Here is a 15,038-nt window from a genome sequence, read left to right on the forward strand (position 1 = left end):
TGATTCAATTGAGGAGTTGGCCAACAAAAGTAAATGGATGCTATTTAACCTTTTGTGCACAAGTCAATTTTATTAAACTTTCTATCTGGTTCTCAGAATAGCAAAATCAAAAAACAGTTTTAGTATTATCGGCCATTGTCAGGTAGCTTCTCATTTATTTTAAATATTTTTTTAAACAAAAATAAAAATTAATTTCAAGACAAAAATAAAACTTAACTAATAACTTATTTAATAACAGTTTTTTCCTTCAACCCAAAGGATTCTTTGATAAAATGGATTTCCAATCAAGAAACTCAGGATTATGGTCAAGGTAACGATCTGGTCGTAGATTGATTGATTTCCTTTTGTCATTGTGATCGTTTGTGATTACATTTAGATTGGGTTTCTTTTGTTTTAGCCGCTCGCGTTCTTCTTGAATTTTTCTTTTTTTAAGCAGCGAAATTTGTTGGGGAGTCCTTTTGATAATTTCTTTAGGCGGAATTAGCATAGAATTTATTTTTTCTAATGGTTGAGTTTCGACTGTAAGTACTCCTGTAATTGGTATGTCTTCATTTTTAAAAGCTATTTGAATATCGTCTTGAAGTTCTGGTACTTCGATTTTTGTCACAGGATCGCCAAGAGTTTGTTGATAATGATCAATATCTGGCATATGATTATCCAGAGTTTCTTGGTCATCATCGATTTTTGGCATATTATGTACCAGATTTTGTGAATCACATTTTACCTCTACAACAGATCCTATCTGGTTTGGAATTGTGCCAGCACTTTCTGCAGCGTTTTCCTCTTTTTCATTAACAACTGCAAATTCACGATAAACTTGAATTTTAGTATCATCTTCAACAAGAATAAATAGGCCTTTATCCGTTAGAGATAAACGTAAGCCTTCTATCACAAAATCTTTGTATTCATTGAAAAGTTCATTGTTTTTGAAATTAACTTCAAATATCAGTCGACCTTGATCAAATTCTGAAACTTCATTTGCGGTTTCTTGTAATTCTTCTGATTGATCGAAGTCAATATTTGTGGTGGGACTGGTTGTGGGACTAGTGAAGGTAAAATCTGGAGGATTTGGAATTGGTGTCGGTTTATTATCGACTTTTGGATGAGTGGGATTAGTGAAGGTTAAATCTGGAGGATTTGGAATTGGTGTCGGTTTATTATCGACTTTTGGAAGTTTTATTTGTTTAATTGGATTTTGAACAAGACAACCCCTTTTTCCTGAAATTTAAAAAAAAGTTCGTTATTGAAGGACATTTATACAGTTGAATAATTTTAATTAATTAAACTCACCTCTTTGGCTCAGTGTTTGTTTTAAATTGGAGACTTTTTGCTGCAGGCAGTTTAAACTTCTTGTATGCCTTCGTATCTTCTGATGTAAAATTTTAACTTTATGTCTACTTTTGGATTCAGATTGCTTTAAAGTTTCGATTTTTAATTTCATTTTTTCTTCCCTAATTTTCGATTTTAAACTAGGTTCAATAGATTCAGGCTTTTTTTCTTTTGGTAATATATTACCAGTTGAAGTGGGATTAATAAATGCGGGCAGTATTTTATTCGTATTTTTGTCGTCATTTGGTAATATTTTTGAAGATGAACTGGGATCAAAAAATATGGGCCCTGATTTACTCAAAGTTGAACTAGGATCAATAAATACAATTAATGGTTTGGTCGGTGGCTTGTCTTCCTTTGGTAATATCTTCGAAGCTGAAGGTGGTTGAACAAAAAATACCTGTGGTTTATTTGGTGTCACGTTATTATTCTAGACAGATTTAAATGTATGTTTAGTGGAATTTTTAAGTTATCAGTGTAGCTTCTTACAATCGGTTTGGAATCAACAAATTTGATTCCAGTATTAAGTGGACTTTTAACATTCCATACAACCGGTTTGGAATCACCAAATTTAATTCCAGAGTTTGGTGGATTTTTTAAACTATCGCTGCAGCTCCTTACAATAGGTTTGCAAGTATCAAATATTTTCATTTGATGCCCTGAGTTATTTTCAATTGCGAAACAATTCCTATTTGATTGCAAGATAATTTAAATTGGATTTTTTTTTTAATTTAAAACAAAAATTATGAAATTAAACCCGATTTATTCACACTCCATTAAATTTAAAGACGCCATTTAAAAAAGGGAAATTTTAAAATGTGTATGGGATTTGACAGATTTTTCCCTTTTTAATGGAGACTTTAAATATAATGGAGCGGTGAATAAATTGGATCTTACTGTGATTCCTCTACATCGTTACGTAAAAACGGTACTGCGGAAGGATATAGTCGTGTTTTATTTTTGGTGGAATCACTTATAAAATCATTCGGTTGAAAGTGATCTGAACAAATAACAGACGAAGATTTTATTGTATCCAGTTTAAGAGCTTCCATCCATTTTTTGCGCTTAAATTCATCTGTAGGAAATCTTGAAAATAAAAAAAAATTATTTGTTATTATTATTTATTAATACAAACTAACATGGCAAATGTTAAATATAGCTAATTTTGTACTAAGTTTAGAGAGCGCAAGATCTTTCGACTCGCTATAAAAAAATATTTTATTAATTTAACAAAGTTATAATTAAAAACTAAGATGTTTATTGTTCTTTGATATGTTGGTGATGCATGACCAAAACCCACAATTTCAAAAAATAAAAATCCCCAAAGCAAAAATGACCAAAACAATCTCCAGGAAAAAATCTTCAAAAATAAAATATCCTAACGAAAATTTCAGATGTGCAAGTTGTGTATCAAACAATCAAGTTGGGCGCGCGATTTGATTGTTTATTGCACAACTTGCGCATCTGAAATGTTTAAAAGACTTACATACGTTTTGTGCTTTATATTGATACATATATTTTTGTACATAAACAAAATTGTAAAAAAACTATGATTTTTGGGGATTTGGAGAAAGTGGGAGAAAAATTTATTTTTTGAAGATTTAATTTGATCCGTGAAGTCAAAAATTTTCTACAGATTTCATCCGATACAGATTTTTTTTGAGATAGGTTATGTGTGTAGTTTTTCAATAGAATCTAAGTTTTGAATGTCTAAGTTTTTGAGAACTTCGTAAATGTTGTCCTCATTGGTAGGAGATGGTTGATACTTGGTGTTTCCGAAGATCAAATGTCTTCCACCTTAGCAAATGTCTTCCCTCTTAACTTGCTGAGGTTTCACAGGTTTCATAAGTTTTGGTATCAAAACGGCGCATCCTGCGCTAATTGGGTCAATCAAACATGGTTTGCTTTGACCGCCATCTCTACCTACCTACCTACCTAGCTTGCTGAGGCATGTGCATATCTTACGGTGTATTTTTTGTAAAAATTCTTTAACTGTATAGAAGCCATAAATCAAAATTTTCAAAATTTTAGGCCAAGTTATCATGGACATAAGCTACTAAAATGGGCAACAAACTGTGGATTGGGGGTAAATCCTCAAAAAACAGAACTTGTCCTCTTTACAAAGAAATATAAAATTCCACAACTAGACCCACCCACTATTAATGGTGTTCCACTTAATTTTGCCAGCGAAGCCAAATACCTGGGTCTTATTTTGGATAGCAAATTAAACTGGAAAACCAACATACAAGAAAGAATAAGAAAAGCCACAGTGGCACTCTTTTCTTGCAAAAAAGCTATAGGGAATAAATGGGGACTATCTCCTAAAATAACTCATTGGCTATACACTGCAGTCATCAGACCTATTCTCACTTACGGGGTAGCAGTTTGGTGGACTGCTCTGGAAAAAGTAACATATCGAGACAAGTTAAGCAAAGTCCAACGTTCAGCCTGCATGTGCATCAGCGGAGCTCTCCGTTCGACACCTTCCGCCGCTCTTGATTTATTACTCAATCTTCCACCCATAGATATATTCAGCAAGCAGGTGGCCGCGAGCACTGCTATTCGACTCCAAGCCATCTCTCAATGGACCAATAACTCTATTGGCCACACAAATATTCTGAACTCATTCGGATCAATCCACAGTCACTCCGACTACACCACCCCACAATTGGTTTTCGGCAATAATTATGAAGTCACCATCCCAAATAGATCAGAATGGGACAATGCCGAGTTTCTAAGAGATGATTCAATTCATTTCTACACAGATGGTTCTAAAACCAATGACGGAGTGGGTGGCGGGGTTTACTCCGATAGACTTAATGTTAGTCTAATTCCGTCTCCCTAATCACTGCAGCGTGTTCCAAGCGGAAATAATGGCGATTAAAGAAGTACTGACTTGGCTCAAAGAAAACGTGATATCTACATCGGATATCCGCATCTTCTCTGATAGCCAGGCCGCCCTTAAATCGTTAGCTTCGGTTTCCACAAACTCCGTTACTGCCCGCGACTGTCGATCATCTCTCATGGAGATGTCAGAACAGTTTAACATTCACCTTTTCTGGGTGCCGGGTCACAGAGATATTCTGGGAAACTGTGAAGCAGACGAACTCGCCAGAAATGGAACTCTAATACCAATTTTACCCAATAAGGCAAATATTGGTATACCAATCGCAACGTGCAAACTCATGCTGAAGCAAGAAGCTATAGAGGCAACAAACATACGATGGTCAAACATTATAACTTGCCAAACGACCAAGCAGATCTGGCCTAGGCTAGATCCAAAACGTTCAAAAAATTTGTTGTCTCTAAGCAGATTGCATATCAGCTCTGTAATAGGTGTCTTAACAGGACACTGTCTCATAGGTAGACACGCCATAAGACTTGGCGTAATCTCTAACGACTTCTGTAGAAGTTGCCTTGATGAGGAAGAAGAAGAAACAATCCAACATCTTCTCTGCTCATGTCCTGCCCTTTCCAGTAGACGTAAAAAATACCTGGAAAAATATTTCTTAGAAGATACCAGTGAACTAATCAATACTGACATCTTCAACCTTCACCGCTTTATTAAAAGCTCCAACTGGTTTAATTAGTGAGGAATTTCCTCACAAAATCATGGTATCACAACGGACCAATAAATGGTCTAAGTGTGTCAGTTGTTTTCCTGACAGCCATTTCTACCTAACCTAACCTAACCTATCATGGACAGTCCGCCGAAAGATAATTAACATAAGGAAAATTTCATTAAGAGAAAGTACCTTTTGACAAAACGCATACTTAAAAAAAAAATAATATAATACCTACTCGTTTTTTAAAATACAAAAACAAAAACCTGCAATTAAACTTCTTGTGTAACAAGGAATTTTTATAATTTGGGGCAGTTAAAATATATTATGTAATACTAATCGACATATAAAAACAAATTTTCAAAAAAAATTCATTCATCCGTTTTCGAAAAAATTTAATTTTTCAATTATAAATTTTAATTTTTTTTCTTTTCAATTCAAAAATTAGTTTTTTGAAATTTTTTCTTAATTTTAAAATTTTGAATACTAAAACGTTTATGTACAAAATGTTTGTTGAAATCCGTTTGGGTGGTTTAAGCGATGGTAAAGCCTAGTACGCAGCTGAAGCGAAACGAAAAATTTTGAAGTCTCCAAAGTTAACAGCGAACATGTTAACGAAAAAATACCATCGGGTATTATAGTAAAGTAAAAAAATAAAAGTACAAACTAAAAAATTCAAGAAAAATCTTCAGAAAATAAGTTTTAAAGCAAAAACAAAACAAATTTAATTTCGTTTCGCGTCAGCAGCGTACAAGACTTAACGGATCAGAAAATATATTTTATATTTATTTATTTATTTATTCATCTACGGGTATAAATCTTACAGATTACTAACAATTTTTGATTAAAAATAAAGGTTAGAAAACTCGCTGCAGTTTCGCTTGACGAAATCAAGCATTGAATTAGCCCTTGCTATTAAATAAAATATATGTAACGAAAAAGACAACTTTGGATCAAAAATGACTTCAAGATCACGAATCTCAGATTTGCGGTCAGGAATCTGCTTGAACATTATTATAGTAGTTGTGGATCATTTGAACTAAAGTATTTAATGGAAGGATATTCCTATCACACCAATCAGATAAAACATTTAAATCATTTTATTTTTGATACATACAAAAATGTTCATGTCATCAGTACACATAAGAAGAGATGGGATATCATTAACAAATATATTGAAAAGAAGTGGTCCCAGGTGGCTACCTTGAGGAACTCCTGATGAAACTTGTATGGTATTAGATTAGAATTTCCCCAATTAGAAGCAAGACCCTAATTATGTCGGTATCAGTACACATTTTGAGAGAAAACAAGAACAGCCGCAACTATAATGTAACAGCCCTATTCTGACAAACCTCATTCATAAGTCACAAAAACCTCACAAGGTGATCATAACTCGATTTTGTGAGGATTTATTTCTCACAAACTTCTTTCTAGTAAAAGTTCAACTTGTGAATTGTGACCTCCTTCAGAGCAGATCACAAGTTTGCGGGGCATTGCTACTCGTAAATTTGGCCAAATTAGAAAATATTGTTCAAAACCCCGAATGCACATCTTTGGCAGATCAAAGTTACCAAAAATGACAAAATAGTTTTACTTCACTCTTATTTTGACGTTGCAGGCAGCCACAAAAATGGCCACATACCTGCCTCACTGACCTGCCTGCAATTGAAGAGCCTTGACTGTCAACTCTAGGCCTCAAAATTTGACCAACTAAAATGTGAATACAGATTTAACTAATTTGTCCTGAGATGAGGCCATTTATTTATGTTAAATTTATCATTTATAATAAAAGTACATTGCAATGTCTTGTTCCAAGATACTCACTTGTGGAAAGTAATATTTGTAGATTTTTCATCTCTATTCGGATTGCTTTTACACATTTTAATTACACATCTGAAATACATTTTGTTTGAAAGGTTTTATCTTAAATATGAACTAATTACTAATAATTATAAAATATAATTTTATCGGGTAAGAAAGTTAAAATTTATTAGTTGTTGTTCAAAATGCAAATGACATTCAAGATTTTATTTTGTTTTTCTTTTTCAAAATAAAGTTTGTTCAATGAGGATGTAATGTTTGAAAGTGGATCAGAAATGTCGTTTTCCAAAATTCAAGGAGTGACACTCCTAGCTATATAATCACTCCAAAAGGAGTGATTTAAAATTCCAAAATTGAAAAAGGAGTGAATTTTTGGAGTGAATTCTTCACTCCCAAAATTTTGAAGGAGTGACGGAGTGATTACCAATACTTCTACATTTGACTTCATGGACTGCTTGTCAAATTGTTGGGTGGTTGTTTTAACTTTTTTTTGTGAAGGAAATTGTATTTATTTACAAAAAAAATTCAATAAATTATTGTAAAAAATCACTAAAAGTGAAAGATTGTGTTATTATTTTATTCATTATTTCGTATTACACACATGCAAAGCAAACGTCAAATCACTCCACTTGTCAAATTCTTCGTGAACAAATTCCAAAATTGCACGAAAAAGGAGTGATTCACTCCCATAATTTTTGGAAAACGACAAAAGAAATGCAAAAATTGGTGCTGTTCAGTGAGAAGTTTTTAATAGGGGGGTTCACATTGACTAACTTACCGGACAGACCAGCCGCCGTTTGGTCTGATCTGATGCTGTTTTGATAGTGTGAACACCCATCCGACGACCTGTCCGGTTTGCCGGATGGTTTTCAAAAAATTTTGATTTTTTGGTGGTCGGACGGACATGTTAGTCAATTGAACGACATGTCTGTCCGGCAGACAGTGATAATCCATTCTCTTGAATTTGAGAGCAGAATAGGTGAAAGATACATTAAAAATAAGATGAAAAATGGGTTTTGATGAAAATTGTCTGATGAGTGTGAACGAAAAATATAATTCAGCCATCAGGCCAAATGACAATCGGTCTGTCCGGTAAGTTGGTCAATGTGAACCCCCCTAATAGGGATGAAAGCGAATCTGTCAAACTTAAATGTGACAGCTTTCACTTTGAAGAACATGTCTGATGCAAATTTTGTATTTAATAGGTGGCTCAGAGATTTTTAAAGCGAGACAAAAAATCTCAGCGAGAGCTCACTTTTTTTCGGAGATTTTTGAGACGAAAATTTTTTGAAGAAGTGAAAACTTCTTTAGTATCGTAGTGATTTGAAACAGAATGAAAAGATGAAAAAGCAACATGAAAAATCTATTGATTATAACTTTTTTGTTTTAATAGATATATGAATGAAATTTATTTATTTTTTTTTTATCTAGAGTACGTACAAATTTGATTTAATTTTTATACGCATGCTGATAATATTACCTTTTATTTGATATATAACGCATAACGGTACGTGCTTTACAAGTTACACAATCTTAAATTGAAAAACAACTCAAAACACCTGTGGAGATCTGTTGCCGATGACCATCAGCAACCAGTGTAGGATAGGAAGTACCGTAATCTCAGCAAAGTGCCAACAGCGTTTTTGTGTGACCAAAATTCCACACCCGAAAGTCAATGTTCAGGTTTGAAGTTTTTATATCATACAAAAACGTTTTTGGAAATTGAAACGGTGGCGTTTTTTTCGTCTTGAAAAATGTCGCGTTTATCTGAGTCTCCGATGTCGGCGGCTTTTTTTGTCATCCGTTGTCGTAGATTTGAAAGATCTTCCAATATTGACATACCGGTGAGATATTTTACAATTGGTTACATTATTTTTTTTTTGCACAAAATAAATTATGTGACTGATGGTGAATACCGCCCTTAGTTTTGTCCTTTTAAGGCTTGGCCACACCGGAGGGTACGCGGTAGAGGTACAGGTAACGGTACGGGTATTTGTATGGAAAAAATTCCAAACTGACACATCAACGTTTTTAATACAAATATCGTTGCCGCTACCCGTACCGCTACCGCGTACCCTCCGGTGTGGCCAAGCCTTTACAGGCTTGGCCACACCGGAGGGTATGCGGTAGCGGTACGGGTAGAGGTAACGGTACTTGTATGAAAAAAATTCCAAACTGACATATCAACGTTCAGATGTGGAATTTTTTTCATACAAACATCGTTACCGCTACCCGTACCTCTACCGCATACCCTCCGGTGTGGCCAAGCCTTACCTCTTTTTCTGTATTATTTGCTGTTTTCTTATCACTGAACAAAACTCTTTTGTAGCGTCACTCATTTCTTATGACAGCTGTCAAATCTGGCGTATGTCACGAATTTTGTGTTTTGTTTTCATTCTGGAGTTTTTACAATTTTTAATAAATTTATTAAATTTTTATTAAAAAAAATTTAAAAAAAGTCATGGGATCCAAACGCCCAACAAATACTGAACAAATTATACTCTCCGATAGTGATTGTGAAATTCAAGAAGTCGATATTAAATCAATTACAATTCCAGACTCACCAACATTGGCGACGGATTTAACCATTGATGACAACGAACAAGCAGAATTAACAAATATTTCTGAATTTAACGAAGACAATTTATTATTTGAGGTTAATTTTAAAAACGAAAGACTATTTAATGAACACAAGGATTTAGTTGTTGAAGGTTTGAGTGGATTTTTAAAAGATAAAGGTTATTTAGTTGTTGAAGATGATACAAAGATTCAAGTCTTTCGAGAGTCCGGGAAAGAATCTGTTGTAGAGATAGAACAACCTCTTGGCGATGTCAAGACAAAAATCAAAACCCCAGAACCTGTGGACGATGTTAAACCAGGTTCTGATGATGAAGACATGGACATTGCTGGATTATTCATGATTGACACTCAACCAGCGGAAAAAGTTGACGCTGTTCAGATTCCGTCTTACAAGCGAACAATTAAAGAAATTCTAAATGAAAGTTCAGCTCAAAAAAAGAAAAAGAATGAAGACGAATGTGAGCGACCAAAGCAAAAGAAATCTTGTTTCAATTGCGATGGAATTGATCATGATTTGCGCACTTGTCCGAAACCTAGAAATAATACAAAAATCAATAAAGCCAAGAAATCGATGAATTTAAGACGAGATCGATATCATGTTGATATTGAACAGCGTTTCGCGCATTTAAGACCTGGACAGGTTAGCAAGCAATTGCGAGAGGCTTTGGGCATTCGTAATGGAGAATTACCATTCTTCTTTTATCGCATGAGACTGCTGGGTTATCCACCGGGTTGGTTAGAGGATGCAAGGGTAGCTCATTCGGGGATTTCTCTTTTTGATTCGGAGGTAATTTTTTGTCGATTTTACATAATTTTTTTGATCTTATTGGAATTTTATTCGAATACTTGATTATACATGCATTAAGTTCCTTATCTCTAATTAGACTAATAAAAATAATTAAATTGATCATAAGCGACTTAGCACCACTGAAAGGAGTCTGATGATCGTGTTGGTAGTTGGTTCCGTAAAATAGCTATAACTCCAGCCTATAAACCTGGTAGTTGTTGTTGTTCATTCAAAACCTTTAATGTAAATTGATTACACAGGCAGCTTCCATGCAAGTATGAAAAGCCATACACAAGCCCTTTTAATCAAATATAGTTAAGTTAGTTTCTGAATTCTAGAAAATTTGCTAAAACTCATTAGGTATTCTTTCAGCCTTTAGTTGAATCTAAAACTCGTAAGTATATAATGATTAGTATTTACCTTGTCTTTTTCTCATTTATGACAAGACCTGTCCTTATGGAATACGATGTCGATCGATTTGGGAGTCTAATTTGAAGTTTTGTATTATTGTTTTCGCTTTCGACCGTGTCGTTTTACCATCCCATCAATTTACGACACCTTTTTCTTGGCGGATTTTTTGTTTCGACCGACAAAAGATATTCGGCCCTAGCTAGGTAATCTGTTGGAGCGGAAATTCTCCGATTTCATACGAAATATGCTTCGAGGTGTGTTTTCGACAGGTAAAAACTATCCGATTCGGATGAAATCGGACAAAATCCGCTTCGACGGATTACCTCGCTAGGGCCGATTTTCGCTGGTATTTTTAATAAAATACTTGTTAAATACACTTTCAGTTGTTTATTTTTGTGAATATATGTAAATTAACATCGCAAATTAATAATAAACAGTTATATTTGTTATAAATTAAAGACACAAAATAAAAACATTTTCTTGTTTGATGCGCGGAAGTTCATAAGAGACAATTGCGTAGGTAGGTTCTTTTATTGTGTTTTTTTCCTGCGATATGTATGCCTTTATGTTTTCAACTTTCTGCACACAAAAATTACAATTGAGTATATTTAAAATTTAAACATTTTTTTTATTTTGGAGCTAAAGAATAGAAGTTCGTGTGTCCACAGACATTCCAGAGAAAGAAACCAGCTGTCAGTATTGGACTAAAAATCAAATCCTATATATTTTCAGCCCAAATTTTTCTTTTTTTTCGAGAACAATATGAAAGTGCATCTTTGTAGCAGTCTGTTGGCAAATAATCCAACTGTTAACAAATCAAACTGCTTATATGCGGTTTGAAAAGTTACAAAATCCTTTGTTAGAAAAGTAAAGCAATTTAAGTACATAAGTAAATATAAGTATAATTAAGTTAAATTCTCAAATTTGATAATTATCTACTTACATCTGTTAAGCTTTGTAATATGTTAGATTTACACAGTCCTTTCGTCGTTTCGAATGTTAATGTTTAGGAGTCCCTTCCAATCTTCATATGTGCTAACCCTTGATTGATTGATTGTGATTTGGGGTGTAAGCTGTACTGCGACCTGTAAGATCTATTGTACCCCCCTATTAAGCTATATGAGTTAGTACCTCATTTTATAGCTCCTCCTCTAACCTAATTCCTTTCATGAAATTGATTATTTGGGGTATTTTCAAAGAGTGCAGTTTATCCTCTTCGACTTGGTAGCGACCCATGTGTTTAAATCTTTGGTGTATTAGTGCATTGCAACTACCCAGGATGTGATCCGGTGTTTCTTCTTTCTCGCTACAGAATCTACATGTTGCACTATTTACTAAGCCCAAAATATGTAGGTGCTTTCTTAACTTACAGTGGCCCGTGAGGAGCCCAGTGATTAACCTGAGATTGTTCCTACTTAGACTGATACATGATTTGAAACGCTCACGGTTGTAGTTCCCGAGAAGCATTTTCACTTGTCTCAGTTTTGGTAGTTCTGCCCAGTTTTTTGCTTTCCTGGTCTCCTCGTCTAGTTTTATTTTATTTTTAATAACAGCTAAAAAAAAAGCGAACTTGTCTAATTAAAAATGTATATAATCTAACCTAGTTTTTTGACACCCCTGTCTATGATTTAATTTTTTTTTACAATCACTGCATTAAAAAATTGGTTAATAATAGCAAAAATAATAGTTTCTAAAGTTGAACTTTGAATTTGCATTTTAAATTAAATTGCTTTGATTGGCACAATTTCTTTGAATAAAAAATGACAATATTTTTCATTATAACCTAAACATTGGTCCAACAAGTCCGCCTGTCTATCTGTATAAGGATCTAGATCCTAGAGCCTAAACGAGTAGGTAGATTCACCCAAAATGTGGTTTGAAGTATTTTTTGGAAGTTGTACAGTTGTACCAATTTTGGAAAAGTATTATTTTCTCAAAAAACGACTCCAAAAATTTTATTAAAAAAAAGTCTATGTTCTTAAATAATGTCTAAGGGATAGACATAAGAGAATTTTACTTTCGAAAATCATAATTAACGGAACCGTTATTTTTATTTCTGAATTTCTCCTAAACGACTGATTCAGTTTCAACAATTTTTAGAAACTCGTTTGTAGAGTTTTATATATGTAATTCACATATAAAATTTTGCAAACAATTTTGGAGTTTTCAAAAACGGGTCATTAAATTTAAGGTTTAGGTTAACAGTTAACATAATAAAATAAAATGTTTTCAAAAAAATCAATTTTCGAGCAACACACTAATTTACTCGTACTTCGCGTGATCAGAGATTTCGAAATGCTTTTAAAAAATGTTACTTTTATTTATAACGTTATTTGTTTTATTTTTTAAATTTACCACCATTACTTTACTTTAACTTTGTATATGACCCAACAAATTTGTGCCTCTTTAGTCTGGACAAAAAAAATTCGATCCATACTAAAGTCCATTCTTCGTGAAGTAAAATAATTTATCTTCTTACAGTTTACACTTAATGCAAGCAAAAATCTCAACAAATTTTCTTTAATTTTCAGGGTCGATCTGTTCAAGATCCAGAAGATGAAGAAGGCGAAGTTGACAATGAAAAACATAAATACGATATAAATAAAATAATAGCATTTCCAGGATTTAACACTGACCCCGGTCCAAATTTCTATGACGTAAGTTAAATAATAATAAAAACACATCCAATTCAACTCGTTTTTAATGATTTTTTCTATTCAGGATTATAAACATCACAATGTTCCGCCAATAAATGAAGAAGACTGTAAAGAAAAATTCATTCAAATGCTTGGTGCAAATGTGGTGAAAGGATATAAACGTAAAAAGCTTAAACATCTACCAGAAGGTGAAACACCCGAAAAGAATACTATGGAACTCTCTGAAATGGAAATCGAGGATGAAGAAAATGCTTCCATTGCCAATGTTGAGTTCACTCGACCACCACCTCCATCAACTCCACCAAAAGATGGTGATGAACCAGCACCACCTCCTCCTCCACCGCCACCAGAATCACCGCAAAATGTATCAACTCGCACGCCGTCACCAACGCTCGAAGACTTGGAACAGAAACAAAAACTTCTAAGGGAACTTTTACAATCGAGTACGATTACAATATCAGACAATGATGACTCTTTAATAGACGAAGTACTTGAACTTGAAGCAGAAACAAGTGGAATTAGTATAACATCGACGCCAAATAATTCTATAGCTAAAATTAAATTACCAGATGAACTATCAGAGAGCACAAATTCGCCTTTAGTCATAAATAGTGAAACAGATACACAAGAATCTGTTGTAACTCCTCAAACTCCACTGGCAATGGAATCGGTTCTGGGAACGCCTTTATTGAAATTCTCACCATTCGATAAATTGCCATGCGGAGATAATTTCAAAGTTGGTGTCAGTGATGTTATTAATTTTGAAAATCTTCCCGATTCAACTGGCACTTATGAAAAAATGAAAGGTGTTATCAAAAAAGTTCGAACGATAGTAACAAAACTTAATAGCGAAGATTCTTGAGATTTAATTGGAATGTGCATGGCCAGGAATTTTTAATCAAATATTTTAGTAGATACATTTTTTTTTGTTTTATTTTACACAAGATCATGATTATGAAATGAAATCAAAAAGAAACAAAAAAATTAAATAAACTTAAGATTTTTGTTAGAATTTAAATAGCATTTTTATTTGTTTTAAATAATTAGAAGAAATGCACATAAAAGAAAATAAGCAATTTCAGACTTTAATAACTTTGCTTTAAACGGATATCAATAAGTTGAACATAATAAGGGGATTATTTTAGTAAATAGACACTCTTATCCGTTACTTAAAAAAAAAATTTTTTTTCAATACATTGAAAATTTTATAAAGTTTATTTTTTTTTTTAAGAATGCCTGAGCAGTCACCAATGGGGGTTTGCTAAAGAGCAATTTTTAATGAGCAGTGATAGCAGTATGTAGTATAATACAAAGAACAGCTATTAATACCTGCTATTTAATCACTCTTTAAATATCAGTTAAAGATACCGACCTGATTTGATATATATGACTGAAAATATGGAATAGGTACAGCTTTACAAATTTTTAATAAGAAATAACACCTTCAATGCCTGCTTTTTTCATCACAAAAAGCAATTAAATTTTAAAGACAACAGCACAACAGCCTTATAACGCTAAAAGACTATTTTCGTGTCAAATTAGAGGTAGTATTGTCAGCTATCAAAATTCAGAGATCTTCCGGGTCGAAGCTTGGCAGTTTTGTCATGCCACCCGTTTTAAGGTTGGAAGTGCTAAAAGTAAGTTTTTTTTTTGCTAAGGCCCTGTTTTTTTGTGTGTTGGTGGACGAGTTAAGGAGTTTTGTAAGTATCAAATCAAAGGCAAAACTAAGCACTTTCCTGACATATACCTAGTTGTAATTTTGAAAAAAATCAAATATTTTGTTTTGCATATTTTAAATATACATATATATTAGAATGTTGTCCGAAAATTTCACTTTGATACAGCAATTAGTTTCCGAGAAAATACATATTTGTGGAGACTTTTTAACTA

The 15,038-nt window shown here is 33.4% G+C and overlaps 2 protein-coding genes across 2 annotated transcripts; one reads left to right on the top strand and one right to left on the bottom strand.

The window, feature by feature from the left end:
* Positions 1-101: 101 nt before the first annotated feature.
* LOC129905896 (uncharacterized) lies at positions 102-6,927 on the bottom strand. Its single transcript, XM_055981520.1, has 5 exons — positions 6,717-6,927; positions 2,227-2,415; positions 1,819-2,017; positions 1,291-1,759; positions 102-1,218 (listed from the first exon to the last, which is right to left on the bottom strand). The coding sequence occupies exons 1-5, from the start codon at positions 6,794-6,796 to the stop codon at positions 248-250; spliced, it is 1,908 nt and encodes a 635-aa protein (XP_055837495.1). The 5' UTR covers positions 6,797-6,927; the 3' UTR covers positions 102-247.
* A 2,143-nt stretch (positions 6,928-9,070) lies between these two features.
* LOC129905897 (zinc finger CCHC domain-containing protein 8 homolog) lies at positions 9,071-14,166 on the top strand. The gene is made up of 3 exons (XM_055981521.1): positions 9,071-10,080; positions 13,023-13,148; positions 13,213-14,166. Exons 1-3 carry the CDS (start codon positions 9,175-9,177, stop codon positions 14,008-14,010), a joined length of 1,830 nt encoding a protein of 609 aa, XP_055837496.1. The 5' UTR covers positions 9,071-9,174; the 3' UTR covers positions 14,011-14,166.
* The last annotated feature ends 872 nt before the right edge of the window (positions 14,167-15,038 follow it).

The sequence above is a fragment of the Episyrphus balteatus genome, chromosome 1, assembly GCF_945859705.1.
Source record: "Episyrphus balteatus chromosome 1, idEpiBalt1.1, whole genome shotgun sequence".
Classification (NCBI taxonomy): domain Eukaryota; kingdom Metazoa; phylum Arthropoda; class Insecta; order Diptera; family Syrphidae; genus Episyrphus; species Episyrphus balteatus.

Bases quoted from the DNA above. Each gene is read 5' to 3' on its own strand.
- LOC129905896 (XM_055981520.1), bottom strand. From the start codon at position 6,796: ATGTATTTCAGATGTGTAATTAAAATGTGTAAAAGCAATCCGAATAGA. The intron at 2,416-6,716 runs GTGAGTATCTTG...TTTATTTTCAAG, and splicing joins ACAAATATTACTTTCCACAA to ATTTCCTACAGATGAATTTA. The intron at 1,219-1,290 runs GTGAGTTTAATT...TTTAAATTTCAG, and splicing joins ACAAACACTGAGCCAAAGAG to GAAAAAGGGGTTGTCTTGTT.
- LOC129905897 (XM_055981521.1), top strand. From the start codon at position 9,175: ATGGGATCCAAACGCCCAACAAATACTGAACAAATTATACTCTCCGAT. The intron at 10,081-13,022 runs GTAATTTTTTGT...TTTAATTTTCAG, and splicing joins TTTCTCTTTTTGATTCGGAG to GGTCGATCTGTTCAAGATCC. The intron at 13,149-13,212 runs GTAAGTTAAATA...TTTTCTATTCAG, and splicing joins CCGGTCCAAATTTCTATGAC to GATTATAAACATCACAATGT.